General features: G+C 36.7%; 1 protein-coding gene across 1 annotated transcript; it reads left to right on the forward strand.

Moving 5' to 3' along the window:
• Nucleotides 1–27,682, forward strand: fdx1b (ferredoxin 1b). Its single transcript, XM_007256407.4, has 4 exons — nt 1–191; nt 18,082–18,209; nt 20,696–20,825; nt 23,532–27,682. The coding sequence occupies exons 1-4, from the start codon at nt 79–81 to the stop codon at nt 23,644–23,646; spliced, it is 486 nt and encodes a 161-aa protein (XP_007256469.3). The 5' UTR covers nt 1–78; the 3' UTR covers nt 23,647–27,682.

Raw genomic sequence — 27,682 nt, forward strand, 5'->3', positions numbered from 1 at the left:
AGAAGTGAGCAATTGCCAACATATATCCATTACGCTGTTGCATACACACACTCAGACACACACTCTTCTTGTAGTAGCATGGCTCTGCACGTGTGTGTGCGTTCTCTGCTCTCCACAAATGGACTCCGCTTGTTAAACATACCTTTGGGTGTACGACTCCAGCCCAAGCAGGCCCATCTACACAGCAGCAGGTAAGAGCTCTGCCTGGGGACATTAAAGTGATAGTCTGAATGAATATCAGTTGAACTGTACTTGTTCTTATCTAGCCAAGACTGCCTGTAGTCTCCTACTTTTAGTCTCCTGTCTTTCTTTACACAGAAGAAACAAAGAGAATTTAGCTAACAAACTAATGTCCCTGTAATAAGAGTGGTGTTTTCATATATGTTACCTATTAGGAGAGATATTATTAACACATACTTACATACATCCCCTGTGTATATATCGTTGCTCACCAATAAAAAAAAGTATCTCAAGTTTTTGTAGATTTTTAGTTTACTACATAATTTGAACAGACAAACTGTCTCTTATACTTTGCCAAAATTGCTTGATGAACGCATTAATCGAAATCCTTATAGTGACTTCCATTAAAAATGTAGAAGATTTTTTTTGTTCACTTCTGTAAAGTTACTGTTTTAGAGATACTTGTTTTTCACTGGACAGTGACAATATGCATATAGATGTTTATAACATATATGAAATACCCATCTAAAATGTGTATGTGTACATTTATTTATATATTTATATGTAGATTTATTTTCATATGGTATTATATGTAATACTAAAAAAATAAATCAATATATATATCTGTGTTATTAGCACAAGATCCAACTTTACAAACAAGCTACGTTCTTACCTCACTTAAAACATTCAGAATTTTTAGAAAATGTGAAAATTTCCTCTTTGAATACAATTGCAATGTGAAAAATGAGAAGAAAAATCTAAGTAACTAAGTTTCTTACAGTGACCACCATGGCTGAATCAGGTTAAGTCATTATTTAGTCAGTAATCACTAAAAGAAGTGAACATTTTTGCTGTCCAAAAAAAAAATATCCAAAATGTCTGCTTTTACAGAACGATGAAAAGGCAAAAACATTTCTGTTGGCCTACTATTATAAAATATTTTAAAAATGCAATAGAAATATCCATGTGATGTTCAAATGATGTAGTACATTACATTACATTACATTTGGCAGACGCTTTTGTCCAAAGCGACTTACAATAGTCAAGTACAATGTAAAATAAGTTTAAAGGTAAAACATCTTTGGATAGGGATAAAAGGAGGTCAAAGGGGAATAATAGGATAGAGGAGTAGAGAAGAGGAAGAAGGAGATGAGGTTAGAATTAGTTAGTTTGTTAGAGGTGTTAGGAGAGTAAGTGCTCTTTGAAGAGCTCTGTCTTCAGGAGTTTCTTAAAGATAGCGAGAGATTCTCCTGATCTGGTAGTGGAAGGTAGTTTGTTCCACCATTGGGGAACTCTGTATGAGAACAGTCTGGATTGCTTTGTGTGAGTGTTTGGCAAAGCGAGGCGACGTTCATTGGAGGAGCGCAGCGGCCGGGAGGTAGCGTAAGCCTTCAGGAGCGAGTGCAGGTAGGAAGCAGCCTGTTCTGTCATCACCTTGTAGGCGATTATAAGTAAACTGAATATTGACAAAAATGGAGATCTAGATTATCTGTCTTGGCTCCAAGGTGATGAAATGAGATTCAACTGAGTGTCTAAACAGCAGGGTTGCTTATTTTCTAGGTTTCTTTTAGCTATCTGTACTGACTTGTGTACGGTATTTATCAGTACCTTAGCTTGATATTTCATTCTTATTCTAGCTTATACAAACTACCTATGGAGATTTTCGAGGTAAACAATTAAGCACTTTTAATTAGTCACTCTGGATAAGGGCTTCCACCAAATGCCTTAAGTGTAAATGTAAATAAGTAATTTAAATTTTTTGTGGAGTTCATGTGTCTTTTGACTGAACATATGCACTTATAAAGCTCTTGCATCAGCTAGCACTTGGCTAGCTAGATAACAAAGGAGGAAAGAGACTGCTGTGACAACAGTAGACAAAAGTTGGCGTAGTTATAGTAAAGATTGCAGACTATAAGCTCTATTTTAATTAACTGCACTTTGTGCGGCTCAAAGTGCATGAAAGGCATGTACTAATTCTATGAATTAATCATGGGTGTGTTTTTGGCATAAAGTGATGTAAACCAATCAGCATGTCACTTGCCATTTGCTTTAATGAGCCTGTTTTTTTCTACTAATAGCTGAAATGTGTTCATTTGAATTAATGGAACATACCAGTCCTGCTTAAAATGAACTGTGCTACTCTGCAGACATCCAACCATTTGTGTCTCACCGATATTAGAGGCACAGCCAATCAGCTCTGCCTCCTGCCCTGCCTCTAAACCCATACATCACCCAGTGCCCCTCCCAAACTACCCCTCCCATTTTTTTTGCCTTTTTTAAAATTGTGCTTTTTTGTTTCTCAGCAAAGGAAACTGACCTGCGCATTCGCGCTGTAAAGGTGTGTTTGCAGGTCATTTATAGGAACATGTTATAATTTTTTAAAATTTTCAATTCTGTTTATTGTTAATATAAAATTTGGGTTTGCGCACTGTGTAGCTAAGATGGGAATGGACGTCTGATTGGTGACTGTTGTCAGGGTTTAAATCAGTCAGTGGTGCACCTGTTATGGATGCAAATGCAAGGCATGGAAATATACAGTTTACGGGGTGTAAGATAGGAATGAGTGTCGTGATGCATGTGTAATATAGGGGCCAAATAATCTGTTTAAAGCAGTATTATGAAAGAATAGTATTTCTTGCTTTTTGTGCTTTGATCTACATCTACCATTTAAATATGGGCTTGTTAGTACAGAGAGGACATGCAATAAGAACAGGGCTCATTTATTTACATATACTTTATCTGTCTGAAAGCACTGTAACAGAAACAGTCAGTTTAAATTACCACTATGAAAGATTGCTATTTCTTGCTTTTGGGCACCCCTACAGTTAGGGAGTGTACAATTATTTGTGGTTTGAACCACTGATAAAGGGCACACTTTACACATGCATTTTTTGACAAGGTGAGAAAAAGAGAACCATAAAGTATTCCATAAAAAGATTTACTTGTGGCGATAATTTGTAATATGTCACAGAATTTTATAGAAAGAACATGACAGTGTTGTCACAAGCATTGTAGTGCCTGCTTTAACAGAGATACATAGTGCAATTAGCAGTGTGCTGAGCCTATTTTTCTTCTGGTAGGTGAGTTGATTTTTGGTGGAAATGTGTAGTTAAACATACAGAAATGCACTTTTAAAACATGCTTTTTTACCAAATGAATCTGGTAATTATTTCTAAAGGAATATGTTGTGCTCATATTGAGATTGCCATATTTAGTTCTAATTCAGGCATTTCTTGGTTTTAACAATACGTTTAACAATAATGAGCAGGTAAAGACTGTATTTGCTGTTTGAATATCCCCATGTTCGCAGTACCTTTTTTTTATCAGGGACTTTAGCAGCACAGTGGTTGGTCAGATAAACAGCAAACGCTTTAAGAAAGACATGGCCTATGATCTCCTGGGAAGGCCTACTAGACCACTCTGTTTGTCAAATTAATATATTTGGCTTCGCAGAAATGGTTACAGAAACATATTAATGCCATTAATGCAAATTACGTTTCTTCCTTCTGCAGCCAGGAATTCTACTGCTTTCAGTTTAAAACTAAAATAACAAGAAATGCAGCTTTATGGTAAAAATACTACATAATGTTGCTTTGATAAAATGTTCTGCTTAAGAACAAATATACATGTAAAGCATGTAGTTTAGTGGTGGAGCACAGCCCACATTGCTGTACAGTTCCCGACTGTAGAGTGAGCCCAGAATAATCTTGTAGAATTGGTTTAGGTTTGTTTTGGATCATCAGTGATCCTCAGAGAACAGAACGGATTACTGTAGTATATGTATCCTATAAGTAATTGATTTATATTCTTGATACCTGCTCTGTATTTAAGATATACTATTCTGAAGGGTCGTGTCTTCAATCCAGTTAGAGTTTCACAGATGCTGAGCTTGCTTCAAAACGTGGTGAGAAAGAAGCTCACCATCCTCCACAATTCACAGTGATAATCTTTAATTCAACAGTAGTGTGGCTGAGTGAATCAGAGCACAGTTAAACAGCTGCAGGATCAGACTCCAAGGTCCCTGAGGGACAGATTGAAAGACAGGGAGAGACAGATGTGTGTGTGTGTGTGTGTGTGTGTGTGTCAAAGACAAAGAGATAGGGGAATGGTGCAAGAACAAAGAAAAGGCAAGAAATGAAATGTGCTGCAGAAGGAGTGAGAACAGAGTGGGAAATTATGGATTAAAGATAAAGAGTGTGGTGGGGGAGAAGAAAAACACCAGGGGATTGATTGAAGGTAGAAAAAGGTGAAATAGTGAACAGAAGAGCAGATGGAAGAGAGACAAGAGCTGATGTGGTGAGAATTTAGAAAAGAGTGTGTGTGTGAAATTCACATGTGAGGGCAGGAAGTAACAGGAAATGTAATACATCTTCATGCCCGCACCTCATCTACTGTGCTCGCTCTTTCTCTTTGTTTCTTACCCTCGGTATATTCATTTTCGTCATACATTTTTCAGATTAACAAACTGCCCCCCTATAAATTAACTGTGATTAATCACACGGTTTTGGAGTTCAATTTCACCACTAACCACCACCATCCCTGATTACTGCCAGTTCTGTAGAATTAAGAAATCACTTAAAGCCCCACTAGGTAGGATTGAGATTTTGTGCTCGTGGGCTCCCCCTACAGTTGTAGAGTGTAATAAATGTTTCAGGCGGATTAGTTTCTCTTTCTCGTTTTCTGGCTTTCACAGACATATTCGGTCTCTTTCCAGCTTCTTCCAGAGTGTCTGTATGTTAGTTTGTAAAGAATGCACCAGTAGTCCTTATAGAACTGTAAGAACTAAAGGTCGGAAAGCAGGTCGCAGTTCTCGCGAGCGTTGGTCGCGGCTGCCTCGGAAAACTTACAGAGTCTGGTTTGAGCTCAGAGGAGCTCCGGCACAGACACAAGAGCACCGCTATTCCTCCTATTACATCTTAATTGAGCGTTTCAAGCTGTAATTTTACTTCTTTAAAAAGTTCAAAAATCAAGGAAATCCTACCTAGTGGGGCTTTAAATAGAACCTGTCTGACAACATGAAGCAGCTAAAAGATCTCAAAAATTCAAAAAATAGTAGAAAACTAAATTATTGATCATCTATCAGTCTGGTTACAAAGGCGACAAAGGTTACAAAGTCGTTTATAAAGTTTTTGGACTTCAGCAAACCACAGTGGTGGCAGTTATTCAAAAATGGAGAAAACATCAAGTATTAAGTAGTGGAGCAGTGGAACTGTGTTGTCTGAGGTGATAGAATTCCATCCAGTACTTTTGGGATGACTAGGCCATGCAAAGAAATCACTATTTTTACACCATTAACAAGCTCAAAGTAGCTCCACACTTCACTGGAAGAATTCAGAGCAATTCTGAGAAATTCTACCGAATGAATAAGTAGAAGAGGAGAACAGATTGCAAAATGAGTAATTCAGTGAAAACATAAGAATGTTATAGAGAGTTTTCACTAGCCCACCTATGCATCAGTGCTCATAAGTTGGCCTATCATGCCTTCATTTTCAGATGGCGGCTCCCGGAGTACTACCTCTAGGTGTAGTGTTTTTAATTAAACTATCTGTCCGCTTTCAAAATTCTCAGTGCCTCGTTTTAAATGTCAGGGTCCTCAGAGTCTTATCAATGAAGTGCGGAGCTACTTTGAGCTTTGTTAGTGATTTTCTTTGCATGGGCAATGCTATGCCCCTATCGCTAACATTGTAAGCTCTGTATTTCTGAATGCCGGGGGGGAACGGAGGTGGCCTATTCAAAACAATGTCATACTCGTTATCACGTTTCACTAAACCCCAAGTTTATTTCACAGCAGATTTCTCCTTTAAGACCTACACAGCTGCGTCTCTGAGCCAATCAAACAAAACCACTGACTGGTTGACAGTTTATTTGCCTTAATACCCTGGATTGAAAATGAAGCAGTCAGGATGTGTAGACTTTAAAGAGTTCAATGATTTAAAAAAAAAATTGAATCTTGGAACAGATGAAACCAAAGTTAATTCAATTTTCGAGAAAATTCGTGTTTGAACATCTTCGTGTTTGAAGTCCATGATCTAAAGCAAACATAATGTCACAGATGTTGCCTTAAACTTTTTTCCATTTAGACTATTTGCACCTCAGTCTCAGTTCAGTAAGATTTAAAAAAATAGAAATAGAAACATTAAAGCAGTCTATCAGTATACAAGTTTTGATGTCGATCAGATATTGTTCTTTTTTTTCCTAAAGGAGAAATATGTCAGAAATTAGTGAAAAAATATAGACACTTGCTTTATCTGTCCCTAAGACAAAGATAAGTAAAGGCATTTTCTTTATGGACCATATCTGATGACACAATCCTGCACCTGAGAAACTGGGGTTACAATTTTTTTTTTTTTAACAATAGTAAAAGCTCTTTTAAGCCTTTGGTGCCATATAAATGTCTTCAAAATCCCAGAAGTTGTTTGAACTCAAATAAATTAAGTCTGTTTTACATAAAACTGGAGATTTCTAAACAATACTCAACTATTTTGAGTTAGATGAACATTCGTGGGCACATATACATTCAAATAGAGATCTTTGAGTTGAATCAACTTATAGTAACTGAGTTTAGTCTGTTGCCATTAACAGCTTCTTTTCCATTGGCTTCCGTCACAATCTATTTGCATACTGGGTGTGTCCAACAGTTTCTGACACTCAAGCACACAAGCTAACACATGCCTCCTCCAACACATGTGAAGTCATCCACACTCAGAGTAAAGCGATGCACTCCAGCTACGGTATATCAGCTAACAGATGCCTGTGCAAAACAGATGCAAACAGAGCACCACCTACCAATTTAGAGAGAGCAAGGCTAATTGTGCTCTCTCTGTCACTGGCTGCTGATAGCAAGCAGCATGATCTGGAGTTTAAACCAGTGATCATTCTTTGGTGCTTTACTTCACTGGACCATCCTGAGCCATGAAGAATGATAAAGAATCCCTTTTTATCGGGTTTAGAGGTAAATTTTAATTTATATTTCATGAACCTGGTCCTAAGGCAAGCCTTGCCCTTCAACAGTCACCACCAAGACTCACTGCCTGCTCATACAGGAGAAAAGCCTAGTTGTGTGTGTAATTGTACCTCAGCTTCTAGGAATCAAAGATGGTATCCTTCACAGAACCAATTACAGGCACCGATGAAAGCACATACCGAGGGGAAAGTGCAACATCTCTCATTTTGATGCTGTGGTAGTGGAGAGGTTGGAGCGGCCATTAGAGCCCCGGGGAACATCTCCTGCAACTCCCCACTTCCATATGAAGGTCACGGCACCAAATGATTTGAGAGCTCAGCACCACAAAAGCTGAAGAAAGTATTCTAAAAAAAAAAACTCCGCATGCCTGTTTGGACCACTCTAAGTACATACTCATGGCTGCTGACCAGAAGCCTCTTACAAGCCTCCAACCCTGTCATTTGGTTATAATGATGTGGCTCTGAACAGGAGAAGCTCTGGCCTTAACACTGGCCATTTGGTATCCACTTTGTTCAGGGTTATCATAAGCATTTGTAACTCTATGGGGGAGCAGGGGGGACACACTAGGGGTTTGACGGGGTCAGGGGTTCAGAGTCTAAAGTTTTATTACATTGACAAAGGCAATATATGTATTGTATTGGTTTTGCCAGACCTGTACAATTAAGAAATCACTTAAATAGAATTCAAAAAGATCTCAAAAGGCAACATTTTTGCTCAATTTTAAGAAATTCAAGAACAGATGGCAAACCAAGTCTTTTTTTTTCATCTATCACTCTGGAAATGGTTACAAAGCCATTTCTAAAGCTTTGGGACTCCAGTGAACCACAGTGAGAGAAAACATAGAACAGTAGTGAACCTTCCCAGGAGTAACGAGCCTACAGAAATTACTCATAAAGGGCATGGACAACTCATACAGCAGGCCCCAAAAGAAACCAAGATGAACATCTAAAGAACTGCTGGCCTCACTCGCCTCATTTATGGTCAGTGTTAATGATTCAATAATAAGAAAGAGTATCCATGGGAGAGTTTCACAGTGAAAGCCACTGCTGACCTAAACGAATATAAAGGCCTGTCTCAATGTCACAAAAGTGGAACTTTTTGGAAGGTGTGTTTCCTGTCATTCAGTAAGCCAGTGAGCTAAGCTCAGTAGCCAGAATATTGAGCTGAATCCTACAAAGTATTCGTTAGATTTAATCAGTGGTTTTAGTTTTGAGTATGTTGGTTTTATTGAGACCATCTCTTCATAGAGATGGGAGGCTGGGCTTGTGTCACATGGATATAACTGCCTGGTGGCATAGAAAAGATGACTGCCAAATAAACAGACTTATCTACTAGGGCTTTCTTTGGCCTGTAGAAAAGCATTTAGTTATATTGTACTGTAAGTGTGATGACAAAAAAATACATTGCCAGAACTAAGGAATAAACAATGCAGAGGCCTCTTTTTTACACAATGCCCACTTAACATTAGACGTCTTACAGACGTGCAGATCATGTCTGTATTGCGTCCGTCGGTCCAACACTAATTCTGCACTTCTACACGCCGTGCAAACTAGGTCCGCTATTTGGACATCTAACTATGACCCTAATTGGACGTCAATATGCAGTTAAACATTTGAACGTCGGACCAGGTAACTTTTTTGGACGTCCTGGGGACGTACATAATTAACAAATTTAGGTATTATTTATGTGTTTTTTTTTTTCATGCAATTTGTGTGGAACATTTTTAGGTTGATTTCAACCAGACAGCGCCACTCTGATTTGTTGATACCGCAGAAAAAATCTGATTTCAACCAACTTTTAGTCACTACATGTGTCAATGCTCTTTCTACAGTATTGGTTCATACAGTTTTCCCATAGGCTCCTGGCACCATATATTTGCATATTGGGTGTGGCCTTACTTACCATCTTTGGATTGTCTGGATTGTTAGGCATCAGTGTTTGTGGGCAGTAAGAGCACATTAACTTTATTATGTGTTCTTAGTGATCACAGTATGTTGGCTTGGAGCTATAGAGTTCACTTTTTATGGAGTTTACTCTTATACTGCCCCAGTATTATACTGTCAGTATTGGCAGTTTAATAATAATAATAATAATAATAATAATAATAATAATAATATACTAAATATGTTGAGAATATCTGTGTGTGTATATATATATACCAGATAAGGACTAATTCTAGTCCAAATTAGGTCTGCAATGACCTAAGACATCTTTTCTATGTACACTGTAAAATGTGATGAGTTGATCTTACTTAAAAAAAATGAGGAAACCAGTTGCCTTGAAAAAGGTAAGCAATTATAACAGTTATTTTCAGGTTAAATTCACTTTATGCTTGCTATTTAAGTGTTCTCAAATCATAGTTAAATATACACAGTTTACTTGAGTTGTTTCTACTTTAAATAGCCTGTAAATGCAAGTTGTTTTTTTTAAGTGTGTAAAACCCGATAAGTTGACTATATTTAAAACTTTTGTTGTAACTGATTACCTAATAAATTTTAATATGTAATATATATGTAACATGTAATATAATTTTTAAGTGCAGTGAACATAACAAATACATATACATATATATTTAAAACTATATTTTCCTGACCTTGTTTTAGTCTTCTTTCTGGTTTCATTCAACTATTTTTTAAATACTCATAGAAAAGCAAATGAAAGAAAACAGTAAAGAATTAAAAGTACTGAGAGCACAGCAAGAACACAGAGTTACTGCAGCTCAGTAAATAATGCTCATTCTACAGCCAACAACACAAAGACCAAGCATTTTATTATAATATGTCATCTACAAGTTTACCTAACCCAGCCTGGGAGGAATCGCTACACACTGATGGTGAGTGCTACAAACTGGGGGACACACCCAGTATGCAAATCGATTGTGTCAGAAGCCAATGGAAAAGAGGCTGCCAATGGCAACAGACTAAACTCAGTTATTATAAGTTGGTTCAATTTAAAGATCTCAGTTTGAATGTATATGTGCCCACAAATGTTCATCTAACTCAAAATAGTTGAGTATTGTTTAGAAATCTAAATGTTTATGTAAAACAGACTTAATTTATTTGAGTTCAATCAACTTCTGGGTTTACAGTGTAGAAAAGAAGTCTGCAAAGACCTCATTTTGGACTAGAATTAGCCATTATCTGAAGGTCTGGGGGACGTCGGAAAAAAGACGTCATCTGGCATCACAGTCTGCACCTTCAGGAGACCAAAATTGGACGGGCAAAAATTAAGATAAGCTGTAATTTCAACGTCTCTTTGTTTAGTGGGTGGATCTATACCTTTGTATAATAAATCTTAGCTTTGCCACATGTGCACAATGTAGGGTTGATTCTATGAGTAATTAATTCAGCACAGACAGAAGAGCTGAGCACCCCATAATGAACATTTTCACATAACCCATTTTCTCCTATTGTTTATGAATTTTGTTATTAAGTTCATTAGAAAGGAGACAAATGAACCTTTTCATAATATGTCTGAGCTACAACAAATCCTCATAAACTGCAGTGCACCAGCTCTGGATCTAGACAGTAACTGCAACACGCTTAGCTAACTTTCTGTGTATCTTAAAAGTGGAAGGAATTTCCAGTTTATTTTCTGCAATATTATTGTACAATTTAGAAATAATAAGACTACGTTCTATTATTTCCAATACTTTGGTTTACTTTCTTTAAAGCTGTAAATTCAAATGAGTGCTAAAGAAAAACTTTAAATATAAATTCACACGAGACTGGCTTGTGTGTCCAAACCTATGTCTGTATGAAACAAATCCAATGACGTTATATATATATATATATATATATATATATATATATATATATATATATATATATATATACAGCAAAAACAGGAGAGTTGAAATTTCAGAGTTAACCAGATGAGAGTTGATTTTCACTCTCAAAGTGTAAAATCATATTAATTGACTAATCTTCCTCACATTAATATTTTTTTTTAACTCTTTTCAGTGTTGGTGTAACAATTTAGGAAGTTAAAGAAACACAAATGTGAGAGTGTGGAGCTATAAAAACTCTGAAAAAGATTTAAAGAGTTAATTTAACACTTGCCTTTTTGCTGTGTACCACTGCTGCTGGAACAACTCTTAACTCAAAAATAGAAATGCCACAGATAATGAAATAAATCATTCTCAATAATTCTGGTGATTTATACTGCTACAGTAATCATGCAATGTTCCAGCGGAAACAAAAAGTTTACTTGAAAATTAATCCTATGTTCAATTTATGTGGTCTGAATTGGTTTAAGCTGGTTTGATGTTTATCTGGTTTGTTAGTGTATGTTGTTTTTTCTAGGAGAACAGAGTAAATAGCAGATTCTGCAAGAAAAAATAATGTAATGTTAAAAACGGAAGAACAGTTTCGACAATTATCTTCTTTAGCAGTCAACTAATCGTACAGTAGCCCTAGCTCCCTCACTTGGTTAGAAACAAACATGGGAAGAGTAGTGATGCCTTTTTGGTTGTAATGAAATCTCTGCGTGTACTGCATCACTCCATTTTCAAAATGTAACTGTACTTTTCCCACAATATTAAAAAATTATACTGCAATTGTAAGAATAAAAAACGAAATTGAAAAAAAGGTCAATTTAGTTCAGTTCAATTAAATTTTACTGTCGTTATTCTGATACTGGGTTTTACAGTACAACAAATAAAAAACAAATACACTGTTAAGCTAGATTTGCAGAGCAGATACATTAGTGCAATTATGGACATCAGACAGAAACAGATTCAAGGTGTGTGGAGGACAAGGAGTACAATAGACAGCAGACTATAAATACAATAAATACTGAAGTTGATTAGAGTATGTTGCTAATAGTCAGAATTGAAACTTGGCTAGCTTGCTATATAACCTATGGAGGTTATGTTTGTGTGCTTCTAATGCTAGTGCCTACCTATTAATTCCTAAATGATGTTTATTTCTGTTTATTTCTATGGAGAGTTTTATTTTATTTGATTTATTTTAATTGGAAACAGGGGAGTGTCATGATTGGGTATAAAGTGAGCATCCCTGAAAGGCTTAGTCGTCCACGAGCAAGTATGGGGAGAGGTTCACCATTTTGTGAACAACTGCATGAGCAAATAGTCCAACAGTTTACAAACAACATTGATCAATGTGCAATTATAAGGAATTACTACAGTCCATAATATCATCAAAAGATTCAGAGAATCTGGAGAAATCTGCAAGGCCTTTAATTCCTTTAGGCAGCACTGCATTAATAACCGACATCATTCTGTACTATATCACATGGGCTCAGGAAACCATTCAGAAAACCATTGTCAGTGAACACAGTTTGTCACTCCATCTAAACGTGTAAGTTTAAACTCTGTCATGCAAAGCGAAAGCCAGATATCAACACCACCCAGAAATGCTGCGAACTTCTCTGAGCCTGAGATCATCTGAGATGGACTGATGCAAAATGGAAAAGTGTCCTGAGGTCTGACAGTGCCACATTTCAATTTGTTTTTTGGAAATCATGAACATTGTGGCCTCTGAGCCAAAGAGACATAGGAGTGTTAAGACTGTTATCAGCCACATTCTGCAAGTATTACAACAGAGTAACTTTGTAGTAAAAGAGAGTGGGTATTAGACTGGCCTTCCTGAAGTCCAGACCCGTCTCCTATTAAAAATTTGTGTCGCATTATGAAGCGCAAAATGCGACAACGGAGCCCCTTGACTGTTGAACAACTGAAGTTGTACATCAAGCAAGAATGGTAAAGAATTCCACCTACAAAACTTAAACAACTTGTGTCTTCGGTTCCCAAATGTTAATTGAGGTAATGTAACACAGTGGTAAACAGCCTCCTGTCCCAACTTCTTTAAAGCGTGTTGCAGACATCACATTTAAAATGAGTGAATATTTGAGAAAATCAATCAAGTTTATCCATTTGAACATCAAGTATCTTGTCTTTGTTGTGTATTCAGTATAAGTTGAATACAAGGTTGAAAAGAAATTGCAAATCATTGAATTATGTTTTTATTTATGTCTTACATGAAGTACCAAATGCATAGGAATTGGGGTTGTAAAACATCAGACTCAAACAGAAACATACCTTACGCTGGTCAAAAGACGAGCTTGAGTTGGCCATACTTTCATTTTCAGCATTAATCATATTACTTCAGACCTCACCTACAGTTGTTATTAATTTCTTTTTTTGGTGGAAAATTTGCTCCTCCAGGCACGTGTTGTACTGACCCAGTTTGGAAAAATAGACACAAAGTGCTTAGCACACAAAAAGCCTGCAGGTTTTTGTCAACTGTAGCTCAGCACTGGCTTCATAAATCCACTTTATCTACTCAGCTTTCATGTTCTCTAAGGCTGGCAGTGGTGCTCTCAGGCTTTTTATAGGGCAGGACTGAGAAACAAAAACAGGCACTTACTGCACACCATGGGCCCAGTACATCCTTGAGTGGTTGTGGCTGTGAAAAATGGGAATGAGGCTTTTAAACTTACATTGTATTGCAGCATCTAGTACAGTTACCTAAGAGCACCAAATCACACTTAATTTTGTGGCGAAACACTTCTTTATTAGAGGGACTTCAATATGCTTTCTCACTTTTTAGGACATCTTACGGGACATTATTTCTTAGGGGTGGTCAAGATGTCGATATTTTGATATATCAGATTATTTTTAGTGTAAGATTAGATAGTGTATTTTTATTACAACGTACCCTGTTAAATGTAACATCACTTTTTTTTCTCAAATTACACACACTTTAATTACTTATTATGCAATTTTAATAAAGTTCTAATTTTGTGTGAAAGGCATGTAAGGGTGGTCGTGGTGTTGTGAAACAGCAATAGACTGTAAACCCACAATTAGTTTGAACTCAAACACATTAGGTTTATTTTATGTCAAACTGGATATTTCCAAGTATTACTCAACTATTTGATATAAGGTGAACATTTTTGAGGCACATATACATTTAAACAGAGATCTTTGAGTTAAATCAGTTTATAATGACTTAGTTTATCTTTTTGCATACTGGGTGTGTACCCAGTTTCTGGCACTCACCATCAGTGTGAAGTGCTTCCCACCAGGCTTAATTGGATAAACTTGTGGAGCACGTATTATGATCAGCTATCCTCTATGTTGTAGGTTGTTTTCAGAACTGCTAAATCAGGACTCTTTGCTCTGATGCCGTCCAGCGGAAGATACAGGAGCATTTGAGTCTCTACTAACAGACTCTGCAACAGCTTCTTCCACCTGGCAGTCAGATTCCTCAACACACAGAGACAGAGCTGACCCCCCCCCCCCCCCCCACACACACACACTCTCTCAGCACCCAGAGACTGAAATGTCTCCATCTCCATCAGCAATATTTGTTTAATTCCAAAAAAAATGAAAACTTTACTTCAGTAACTGCTGTGATTATATATGTTCTGTATGTTACAGTATGTTACACATCTCTGCACCCTATCCGTACTAAACCATTTCATTTTAGCAGTACTGCACTGTTCTGTCTGTTAAAATGCTTTCAAAGAAAAAGCCCTAAACAAGACTTTTTTCCAATAAAATGTTCTTTTATACCAGTGTACCAAATTTAGTAAGTTAATGCGTCCACATGATATTTGAAGTCAATTTCCACGTCAGTGGAAAATGTTCTCAATTGTCAAATAGCGTATGAAATAGCCTACTGGGGAAAAATAGTGCGCTGAAAATTATTTATTCATTTATTTTTACACCATGCTGGCTGTCCTATGTTTTCAAAATAAAAAAGAAGCATCAGGCATGTTGAGACAAATCCAATGTATGAACTGATGTCCTGGTGGATGTAAGTTATTTTCATTCATACTTCATTCATACTGCTTCTGCGAGGTCATCATCCTCTCCATTTCTGAGCCTGTCACTCAGCTGCGCTCAGTGTGAGCTCCTGCCACTGTGTCGCTGTCATTCTCTTGTTATTAACTTGTAGGTTCCTGGGGCAGGAAATTTCACCCCATAAACTGTTTTTGACATGGAGCAGCCAGCACTGAATACTGCATCCTTAACCTGAAATATAGGAAAACCTGAGGAGAATAGACTAGTTTCCAATGTAAACTTACTGGAAAGCCTGCGATAAACAACAGCTGTGCTGGGATTTCAGAACATTACAATATTCAGAATTTGATTTTTTATACAACACTGCAGCGTCTAACATGCTAGTCATGATACAATGGCAATGCAATGCAATTCTGGGCATCACAAAAAAAGTACTAATAATACTATATAATAAGTACAATGCAAAACCATACGCTATGATATACAACCCTAATTCCAGTCAGTTTGGGACGTTGTGTAAAAAAATGTATAATAACAATGATTTGCAAATCCTTTCCGTCCTATATTCAAATGAGTACACTACAAAGACAATATATTTAATGTTTAAATGGAAAACTTTGTTTTTTGCAAATGTTTACTCATTTTGAATTTTCTTGATGTACAACTAGCGTTGCTTAACAGTTTGGGGCCTCAGTTGTTTTTTGTGATTCATAATGTCCCACACGTTTTCATTGGGAGTCTAATGTCTAATGCACTCTTAATTCGAACCACGCTGTTGTAATATGTGCAGAATGTTGCTTGCCATTGTCTTGCTGAAATAAGCAGGACGTCTCTGGAAAAGACGTTGCTTGGATGGCAGCATATGTTGCTCCAAAACCTGTATGTACATTTTGGCATTAATGGTGCTTCAGATGTGGAAGTAGATGCCAAAACCACTAGCATACACCCATATGTAACAGTATGTAAATCACTTGGCCTTGGCTATAGAAGTAACCCAGTAAAGTACACTGCTACAGTAAAATGATTCACTTCTGAGCAAAGAGACAAGTTTCCAAAACAATTAATTTATTTCACACAAAATAGAAATCTCATTCACATTTATTTTTACTTTCATTAAAACAAAGGGAAATTTAACAACCAAAAATCTGATTAGGTCACACGTGTTTATAAATACCAAAAAAAGATCTCACAGCTTAAAACCTCACACTTTAAAAAGTGACAAAAGTATTTCCCTAATTGTTACTCTTAGGTCCAACCAGGCTTCCAAGAACCACAAGCAAAAGTGTTATGATGGCAGTGACTTAATACAGCCCATAAAGTCTCTAGTTTAGTCTACTGAGCGAAACCATTATACAAAATAATATTAATCAAAAGAAACAAATAAAACAAACAAACAAACCAATATACTCAAAATAAACCAAAACGATCTCAAAACAAATCAAAATAAAACAGAATAATTACAAAACAGCAGCTAGCTAGAGGTCAGTCCTACAAAAAGAATGAAATTGAAAACTGTTAAGAGACTTACAATATCACTTACAATATCTTGAACAAAAACAAGAACTTGTTTTTACCTTAAAACCCGAATGGCTGGGCCTACCTTACATAAAGTCAAAGCAATAGTCAGGAACTGATCCTAATAAAACAAACAGTCATTAAACACAAACGATAAGAAATACTAACAAAGGACTAACACATTAGCTTTTAATCAAGTACTTAAAAACAGTAATCATTACCTTAAAAGCATGAACAGCATCGGCTTCAAACAGGAGCTTCCAGCAGCAGCTAGAGGAGCAAATCAAAATGGAGAGCAAGGGTGCATGTGTTGTCTGCTTTAAGGAGGCCAAAGGGGCTAATTAACAGGGCCTAAACCAATCAGAGCATGGAAGAAACCATTTTGCTAATTAGCCACTACATGAAGGGGGGAAAACAGCAACAATAAGCCTAACCAGGAAGAGACAAAATGGCCGCTCCAGGAAGTGGAACACAGCAAAAAGCAAAATAAAGGTCCATGCCATCACACATATCATCAGAGACGCTGGCTTTTAATCTTTACACTGAGAACACTAGCAACAGTCTTTTTCCACTTTGTCCTGGAGAACACAACATCCATGAATTCCAAAAATTGTTTGAAACGCAGACCTCAGGACACTTTTCTACTTGGTGTCAGTTCATCTTAGATGAGCTTGGGTCCAGAGAAACCAGCAGTGTTTCTGGGTGTTGTTGATATGGGTGTTGTTTCAACTTGCACTTGTATACTACACGTGTCAGTGCTCTTTCATCAGTGTTAGTTCATACTTACCATCTTTGTGTTGTCTGTTGCCCAAAGCTACCTTATCCCAGGCATGCATTAGTGTGGTATGTGTATTGTTTGCAAGCATGTAGTGTTGTAGGTTGTAAGAGCAAGTTACCTTTGTTTTGTGTTTTTAGTTGTCACAGAATGTGGGTGTGAATCTTCTGTGTTTGTTTTTGTCCTGCTGCTGTATTTTGCTGGCTGTATTGGCAGTTTTTAATATGTTAAGAACTTTAGCATGTTAAATATGTTGGGAATACCTATATATATATATATATATATATATATATATATATATATACATATATATCAGTGATGGTATAGTTACTTTGAAAAAGTAATCCGATTACTGATTACTGATTACTCCTTTACTGACATCACTGATATATATACATATACATATATATACACTTTTTCAAAAAAAAAAATCCTTAAACCCACAATACTTGAAAAACAGTTGATTTCATAAAACTATTGTTGTGAGAACAAAACTCAGTTAAGTTGAAAAAACTTAACTTATTCAAGTTATCATCTAGCTTTGACTCAGCTAAACTTAAAATTGTATATATTTACAACTTAACTGAGTCAAAGCAAAATTTTGACTTGACTGAGTTAAGTTGAGTCAATAAATATTTTTCTTTTTCAGTGTACGATTAATCCCAATCTAGGAAATTTACCCAGTGTAAAAAGTAGGTCTTGTCTAACAGTATTCTCTCATGAATTTGTACATACAGTCATTTTTGTACACTATAACTGAAGCAGAATATTCTGTGTGGACCTGATATTGATTACTTCACAAACAGAACTGTTGGAGATGTTCCAATGAGACGTGTGTGTGTGTGTGTGTGTGTGTGTGTGTGTATTTGTGTTCAGTTCCTTAGGGTCCAAGGTGTTGTTACACTTTGTAAATCAGTCTGGAACAAAGACCAGCGTTAATGCGGCTGAGGGAGAATCCCTGCTGGACGTGGTTATCAACAAGAACCTCAACATCGATGGCTTCGGTATGGAAGTTCATTCCAGTTTGTTCCTGATCATTCCATTGCTGCACTAACAGCCTCCGCTCTTCAGGGAATGCTTTACATTATATGTTGGAACTTTGCTGGGTGGAGAATTTAATTGCCTTCAGCTACATTAGAGAGTGTCACTCAGGTTAGGTGCTGATGATGGATGATTAGTTTTGACCAGTGTTGGGAAGTAACGGATTACATGTAACGGCGTTACGTAATCAGATTACAAATTATAAGTAACTGTAATCCGTTACAGTTACTGCTTCAATAAATGGTAATCAGATTACAGTTACTCTGCTAAAATAAAAGGATTACATTGCGGTACTTTGCTATTTTTGCTCTTCCAACACTGACAAAACGCAAATAACATTTTGCGGTGAAATCGCTCTGATATGAAAGGGAACTACTGTCTGCCCCTCGTCCCATCTCGCTGCACACACACACACAGGGAGGAGGGGCAGACAGCGGCTCCGCACACACAACGAGACGAAATTAACTGACATTTTGGTCAACGAATAAAAACAAGACGAAAATGTTTGGCAGGGACGAAATCCAATCAGAACTGATTTAGTTCTGTGAAAGGTAGGGACCAGTTAGGAAGAGATCCAATCACTGCTACTTTAGCGAAGGTGGAGAGTACCTGCAGTAGCACCGCGCGCTCAGTTACAAACCCGGGAATTAAACTGTCGTTACGGAGCTCGACTGGAAGTTAACTCGACAGTGTTCAGCAGGGAGAGAGAGAGGGGAGAGGCGATATATTTCTCCTTTGACGTCGCGAAAAACAAGATAACGTGTAAACCGCGTGGAGCGACTCCATCTCCGGTAAAAACACCACTAATCTTTCAGCTTCTGCAGACCAGAGTCACACAGATCTCCATGCAGAGATCAGCGTTTTAATACTGATGTTATTTCATGAGCTGATGGGGTGTTTAACTCAGCAGTGCACTAAAACACAGAACTGATACAGAACCCTAACTCATTAAGATCAGATCATCTGTTTAGTCTCACAGTGGGAAAGATATAGCTAGTGTTAAAGCAGGAACAGGTCAGAAAGGAACTCAATAATATATCCAAAATAAAACAATAAAATAAGTCAATCTATGAACCCAAAAGTCTGTGTAAAGTTCCTTACAGCACTTTCTCATAAGTTTCTCACTTTAACTCATGAAGTCTCTCAGTACATCCTGAGAGCATCTCTACAGGACAGTGTGTGAAGGTGTGTTTTTGATCTCATTTATAGACTGTAGGTCCAGTAGGTGTGCTGGGTTACTGCTGGAGATAAAACTAGATCATTTAAAAGCTGTTTTTGCATCTACAGCTCTGTTTAAACTATAATTTAACTATTCAGTTGTTTTATGACCTGATTTCTAGAGCAAAATTTTAAATGTAAAATATATATAGTCACACACCTATAATAATAATAATAATATACATTAAATCATATATAAATATATTTCACATTCAAACATTAACAATATTACTCAAGTGGTTATTAAACGTTTCATTTCATATAAGTGTATAGTTAATAATTCAAGGGAACTGATGAAAAAGCATTTACATTTACATCCTTTACATTTTAGTCGACTAAATTTACTGTAATTTTAGTAGACTATATTCTTATGACATTAAGTCGACTAAAAATAAGTTGACTAAATTACTAAATTGTGACTAAAACTAAATGCTATTTTCGTCACAAGACTAACTAAGACTAAATCAAAATTTGTTGTCAAAATTAACACTGGTGGCAAACCTGCAAATAGATAGCTTACAGTTGTTGTTACATTGTTTGGTTTTAAATTGTTTTATTATCAATTTATAGAAGTGTTTCATAAAATTGTTTGATGAAATGGTTTCATAAGTATTTTTATAGAGTGATTGAAAAGGCTTTTTTATTTGTTTATCTATTTGTTAACTGGAAAGAAAAATAAAAGAATAATATGCAATATGTGGTTGCTACATTCATTCAGGCTTAAAAAAACGACAATATTGTAAGTAATCCAAAGTAATCAGATTACGTTACTCACTTGAAGTAATGTAACTGATTACGTTACAAATTACATTTTGAGTGATGTAATCAGTAATCTGTAAGGGATTACATTTTAAAAGTAACCTTCCCAACACTGGTTTTGACACTCCTGTTCATCTCAGAGAATTATGATGGAGCTCCATAAACCCAGAGAACACAGTTCCAGCTAATTCACCTTTTGCGTGCTGGAGCTTTACATTAGACACAGTGACTATATGCTGCTGTGTGGCTGTTCCACAGCGTCCTTTTCTATTATTAGTAGGTAGTGTTGAAGCTGTAAGTACTGTTATAAGCTGAACTCAATCAGTAAAAGGGTCACTGAAATCCATTTGGACATATAGTGTTTTCAACATTCCTGATTGAGCTGGTGGATCAGAACTGGAGCTACAACAAAACTCTGCTAGAAGCATTGTGCTTATTTGTGTGTGTGTGTGTGTGTTTGTGTGTGTATTAGGTGCGTGTGAAGGCACCCTGGCATGTTCCACCTGTCACCTGATTTTTGAGGATGGCGTGTATGAGAAGCTGGATTCAGTTGCAGATGAGGAGATGGACATGATGGATTTAGCCTATGGACTCACCAAAACGTAATTATTCTTGAGATTATTGAGGTTACTGTTGCTTTAAACGGCAGAATATATAACATCTTCTGTAAATCATTTAATTATTGTCCAAATAAAGGATTGCTGCTGGGTTTCAAGCTGTTCAATAACAGAGCAAATATTCACTTATACGTTTTCAATATCTACTAGTTAATTTTCAATCAATTGTTTTTGGTACACGTTTTCTGTCAATGCCCACAATTGCATTTGCAAAAGGCTCAACTACAGCTTCAAAAAGTACATGATTCCTACTGGCTCCAAGCATCAATTATTTGCATAATGAGCATGTCCCCACAACTCTCACTCATCATCAGTGTAGCAGTGTGTAGATTTTTCCCCAAGGCTACCTTCCTATTGAGATTCTTTTTAAATGGATGTATGTATGTATACAGTTAATTTTTTAGTGTCAATGTAAAAGTTCTTGTTACATAAGATCTACAATGATATAGTCAGTATACAAATGTTTTTCATGTAAGAGGTAGTTTAACTCTAAAGAAACTGTAAGCATGTTTTGTTAACTCTGCAAAGGATGTTAAAAGGAACTCAATTTGAGCTGGGAAAAGAGCTACAAGAATAGTATCAATTTAACTCTTCCCTAGAGTCTATATGATGGTCAGCCATATACTGTACACTCAAAATGAGTTGATTTAAAAGAATGTGCTGTTTAGAGTTTATCTCAATGGTTCTCAATTTTTTATAGCAATTCATCAGCCACAACCAAACCAAAACATTTAAATACCGCCTACTGGGGCTAAATTGGATGTTTTCAAACTTAACTCAACTATTTTAAATATATTTGGGTGAACATTTGGAGGCACATATATATTCAAACTGAGATCTTTGAGTTGAACCAACTTATAATAACTGAGTTTAGTCTGTTGCCATTGGCAGCTTCTTTTTCATTGGCTTCTGGCACAGTCTAGTTGCATACTGGTGTGTCCAGACACTCACCATAAATGTGAAATGATTCCCACTGTTCTAATTTAGGTAAACTTGTTCCCGTTTATTTATTTATTTATTTTTTAAAATGAATATATGTATTATATATATAACTCTTTGGTTACTAAGTTGTATTCAATAAGGACAATTATTATTTTCTGAACTGTTTGCTATATAGCTCTTTCTATAGCATCTTTTTTTCTGTGAGTGTTTCAAATCTGTATTTTATTTAAAAAAAGAATTAAAGAGAAAAATGCAAATGCAAATTTATTTTACTGACCTAAGCATACAATTTAAAGTGTAATTATTATGAAAAGCAATTGATAAACAACAAAAGCAAAATAAACAATTAAATTAACTTACAATTTAGGCATGATAAAGTTTTAGTCTACTTAACTCACATTTTCAGTAAACATACCTTAAAAATCCTAAGGCAACCAATTTGTTAAATAATTTAAGCTAATCCAGTTTAGCCAGGCTTACAGTGTAGAAGTCCTGGAATACTTGGAATTTCTGGTTTATTCATGATTATTTTTGATGAATTGCCTGGAATGCCTGTTGTAATTTAAGTAAATTAAAATAAATCACAAATAATGTTATAACTGGTCGTTTTTTTTATAAATATTTGCACAAAGAAATATAGAAAATAGTAAAATGGAAAGTAAGAACTCATGAAGAAAAGACTTTAGAAGTCAACTTCACTTTTAGCTGTAATAACTTGATGTTTTTAATGTTAATAAATGATGTTTGCCTATTACTTACAGCTTACGTGGGCTTACAGTGCACTGAAGAAAATATACTTTGGACCAACCTAAAAAATTTGTTACACCTAGATATATTAGTTTTATATTTAGTATTTAGTTAATCTAACATTTTGATTTAAAATCCATCAATATATTATTTATATTAAATACCCTTTTCCCTACTTTTTTATTTGGAAAAAATAAATAAAAAACATATATTTTTTTCCCTTTGAAAAAAATAATTAAATTTTAATTCTTTTATTTAATTTTATGAGCTTTCTATAATTTCCTTTTCAGCCAAAACACATTATTCTTGTATATTCTATAATCACAAGTGTAGAACCTATTAAATAATGTTAGAAAAACTCAAAATGGCTTTCGATTGTAATATTAAGTAGCAATTGCAGCTTCAGAAACTTTCAAAGATTCTAATCAGAAATTCATTCCTTAATTTACCACATAAATGCTGTATATCAGTAGATCAACACAACTGAGAACACTACAACACTCAATAACAAAGGAAATAAAAACTTGCTCTTACAGCCTACAGCACTGCATAAAAGCATTAAGCCATTTACAAAAAGCTTCCCTCAGTAGCTAAGAGAACATACCCTGAGGGCAACAACTTCACAATGATGGTGAGGGAGGTCACACCCTTTACGTGTGATAGTGGTGACGGGAACCAATGGGAAGAGTGTGAGACTGACTGACAGGAAAACTCTAGGAGGAGTGATCTGATGTGAACCTCTGTTATTATAACCAAAATATTATTTGAGTAAAATTATTAATTGTAAGTTGTTTCAATAGGAAATTCTTTTGGGCAAACTGAGAAAATAGGTTTAAACCAGAAATCCTAATTTTTCATAAGACATAAAATGCATAAAAATGGCCTTAAAAATCAATGACATGGTTGTTACACTTTTTTTCAGTGTGCAGTAGCTGATATTTACAGCAGGATGGCTTTTCTGATGTCTGATGTATTTTTGATTGTTTTTTTCTGATCTCTCAGGTCACGACTGGGCTGTCAGGTGATCGTGGAGTGCTGGATGGATGGAATGACTGTCCGAGTGCCACAAGATATCAAATATCAACGAGAGGCACAGGAGGTCAAGAACAAGCAGTGAGACGTGTTTATTAATAAAGATTATTCTTAGGCAACCTACATAAGGACTACATAACCCTGAAACATTGAAATTATTGGCCAAAGATTTAAACCCAAGAACCGCACAAGGACAGCATGATGCCAACATTAACCTTTAATCACACCCACATATACACATTTAACACATTTATTTAGGCCTACAATTTAAAATACAAAATTAAAAGACCCAAATCTTTTTAAATGCATACATCATCCAACAGCAGTACATGTCCATGCCAGCATCAGTCAAAAATAAGCACAATCAGAGTACATTTGTAGCTTAAACTATTAATACACTCTAAGAGTGGCTGGTATTTCACAATCTTTGTACAAAAAGCTTCCTCCATTGATGAGTCAAAACAGCAGCTTACTTCAATCAGAAACACAGATTTACCCTCCACATCTACAGTAACCACATCAGGCCTTCTGGCAGATATTTCACACAGAGCCGCTTCACCAAACACACTGTGCAACATTTCAGAATTCACCAAACAATTTGTATGTACAAAGACTGAGGAGGGAAAAACAGATGGCAGTTCTTTACAAATTAATTCCACTATTCTCTCATGTCTTGAGATATACATGTCCTTACAAAAATTACAACCGTTCAGAATATGAGACATGGACTCAATGATCTGAGTCTGAGGGTGGTGTAGACAGTAAGCAGAATGCAGATTGTGGTACCAAATGGATAGGTTGAGCCGTGTTGGTAGGACCTGAAGTCTGGCTTTAGTTGTGAACAGCAGAATGTCTTCATCTAAAGAACAGTTTCCAAATATAGAGTGTGAAATCGAGTGATCAGCTGAGGGAAGACACGCTAGCGCCCCCTGCAGTCTCAATCCAGTCCAGTGTTTACAAAGTTCAGAGTGGCGTGAAGCCAGAATAGAAGTCCGCACATTTTCAGAGGAAATAACTCGCTGTGTGTTTCTTCACTAGTGAAGTCACGCTCACATTGACACTTTGATCTTTTATAATTCTTTCATTGACCTTCACTGGCATAGAGTCTGCGTCCGTCCACTGCACACTGACTCCTGACCAGTTGCACAGATCATTCAGGTCTGGCCAGTCAGACCAAACTCCAAACCCAGCTGCGTTGGTATCCAGCTTACCAGAGGGCTTCTGTCTGAAGCCTAGAAAGCTAGGTTCAGTCTCGCTGGCATATGGGACCTTTCTCCGTTTCAGATCTAAAAAGAGGGAGGCTCTGGCCATTTCTCTGACAGTATCATCATCATTGTTAAGCATTCTTAACAGATGGGCTAGTCTTGTAGAGATGTATGTCCATTCAAAATCTGGTACCCCTAAGCCACCAACCCGCCTCTGACAGAAGATAATGTCCCGTGTTGTATGTGTATTTAAGCCAAACCAGCTTCTCACAGCCTGTACAGTTCTATTGTTCAGGTCCCGTAGAACCTTCCGAGGTATATGAACATTGTCAAAGAAATGTCGCACTTTAGATAGAGCAATCTGTGTGATTGCTTCCACCTTCATCATCACAGGCAGAGGAGCATGGCTGATTTTTTCCAACCTGTCTGAATATTCAGAGATCACTTCAATCACCTGCTCTTTCCCTTCTCCTGCTACATTGATTCTATGTCCCAAATATGCATATGTTTCATGCCTTGCGTATACTCTTATTGGTTTACTATTTATGGCAAATTGTGGTTTTTGATCAGATTTTGAATGACACCATCGATTTCCCCCACTTCTTCTCTCATAGAAAACTGCACATTTAGATTCCTTCACATGCAATTTAGACCACTCAAGAAAAACATCTGTCCTTCTTAGCATATCCTGTATTACACTCTCCTGACGTTAAGAGAAAACCACATCGTCTGCAAAGGCCTGGACAGGATTGGGGGAAATTACATTTAGTGGAGCACATTGATCTATCCACCGTAGCCATTGATTGATTGCCAAAATGAAATTCACTGCACTCCACGGGCAGCCTGTTTTTATGCCAATTTTTAAGGGTATTGAGTCTGTAAGTTGTCCTCCACAAACAACTCGAATAAAGGAATTTTCGTATACATTCTTTATCAGGTCAATAAAAACCTGGGGTAGATGTATTTCCTCCAGAGCTCTTATCATTACATTATGAGGAAGAGTTCCAAACGCATCACGAAAATCCAAAAACACAGAGTACAACCTTGCAGACTCATGTTTAAAGTCATCAATTCCCATTTTGAAACAAAATACATGTTCATCCATTCCTGGTCTTTCAATAAAGGCTTTCTGCTTAGAGGACAAAATATTAGCATCCACTAGCCATGGCAGAATTCGGGACAAAATACACTTCATAAACACTTTATAGATTGATGGCAATAAGGAGATATCTCTCCAGGTTGTAGGGTCTTCAGGAATATTATCCTTCTTAGGAATTCTATAGATTATTGCACCCTTCATGAGTCAGGCACTCTTCTGTTTCTAAAGCAAGTATTAAAGATGGCCAGAAGTATGTCTAACCACTGACCAGACTTCAGTACTTCATAAGTCACTCCATCATCCCCACTGGCTTTGTTATTAGGTAAATTAGCTAAAACAGCTCTTACCTCCTCCGCAGAAAAAGGAGCAATTAGGAGAATGGTCACTAGGAGAATGGTCAGGTTCAGGCAGATGGAAAAAATCAGACCATGGAGGAGGGGGCAGTGGGTCCGCGATGATCACTGGGCTTTGGCATTTCTCCTTGTACTAAGACCGCACTTGTTGTGGATATTCAGGGTACTCACTATTGTTCAAAATCACCTTTATAGCTTTTGTTCTCTTATGTTGCCACAGATAAGCCAGTTTATTCCGACTTATTTTCTTTCTGCGTGAAGTTCGTGGTCTGAGTGCAGGTTGCACAGTGTCTCTAATAAAGCACAGTTGCGCTTCAATCCACTGTAGTAGCGATACTGATGTTAATTCCAAAGGAAAGGGGGACACTTGCGGTAGCTTCTTTAGGACCCTCGGCGTGAACTTTATGAACGGCAATTTAAAAGCTCTTCCGCGGGCCCTCTCCGCCGAGAAAACACCGTTCTTAAAGTACACCCCATTCAACAAGGATATTAGCTTACACCACTTTGCTGGATAAGCAGAACTGGCAAAACTCCACTTCTGCCGCAGCCTCTCCGTGTTCAGTGTTTCTCTAAAGGATCTCTCACTTATCTGGAAGTGGTTCCACTGATGTTCAGTTAGTTTATAGTCGCTAGTGGCAAAGTCCGAGGCTTTAAACTCCGTCCCTGCTAACTCTAGCACTGGGTCTGGAGCACGCCACTGTTGTTTGTAGACTCGGCCACTCGATAATGCTTCTTTGTACGCTGTCTTGATCGCTGACAGCAGACACATGACCAGTACTACTTGCACAGACATTTATGCACTTATCTGCATTAACGACGGCAGTTACGACAGGTGTAGATGTTAAATTTGCAGCGTGGAGCAGCAGCGTTCACACACGCCAGTGCCGGTACCAGCACGGCGCAGGCGCACACACACACACACACACACACACACACACACATATATATATGTGTCATGTCATGTCAGTTGTCATGTAGTCTTGGGTTTTATCACAGTTAATGCAATTTTATCACTGCATGTTATGTTATGACATCTGAAAAAAACATCTTAAATAAGCCTTTATAAATAGTTTATATCAGTTTTCATAAATAAGTGACTTATACATTATGAACAAAGCCCCTACAACTACCAACATAAGAAAATATGTTAATAATAATGTAAAACAGAGTAATGGTATGTAATAAATGGCAGAACAAGAAACAATGATTCAAATCAGTATTATAAATGAAACAAATGTCAGTCACCTTACCTTTATGTCATCTTGTATATGCATATAACTGTGTTCTTCAATGTGTTTTGTAAGCATGTGTAATGCCCTAAGAGTCCTATGTACAAATATTTCAGTCAACATGTTGCTGAATATAATACACATAAATGATAATCATGTTGCCACCATTTATAATTGTAAAACTATATCTTTGTATTTATCATCTTTCTACACCAATAAACTGAAGAAACCCTGA

The sequence above is a fragment of the Astyanax mexicanus genome, chromosome 1 (assembly GCF_023375975.1).
Source record: "Astyanax mexicanus isolate ESR-SI-001 chromosome 1, AstMex3_surface, whole genome shotgun sequence".
Taxonomy (NCBI): domain Eukaryota; kingdom Metazoa; phylum Chordata; class Actinopteri; order Characiformes; family Acestrorhamphidae; genus Astyanax; species Astyanax mexicanus.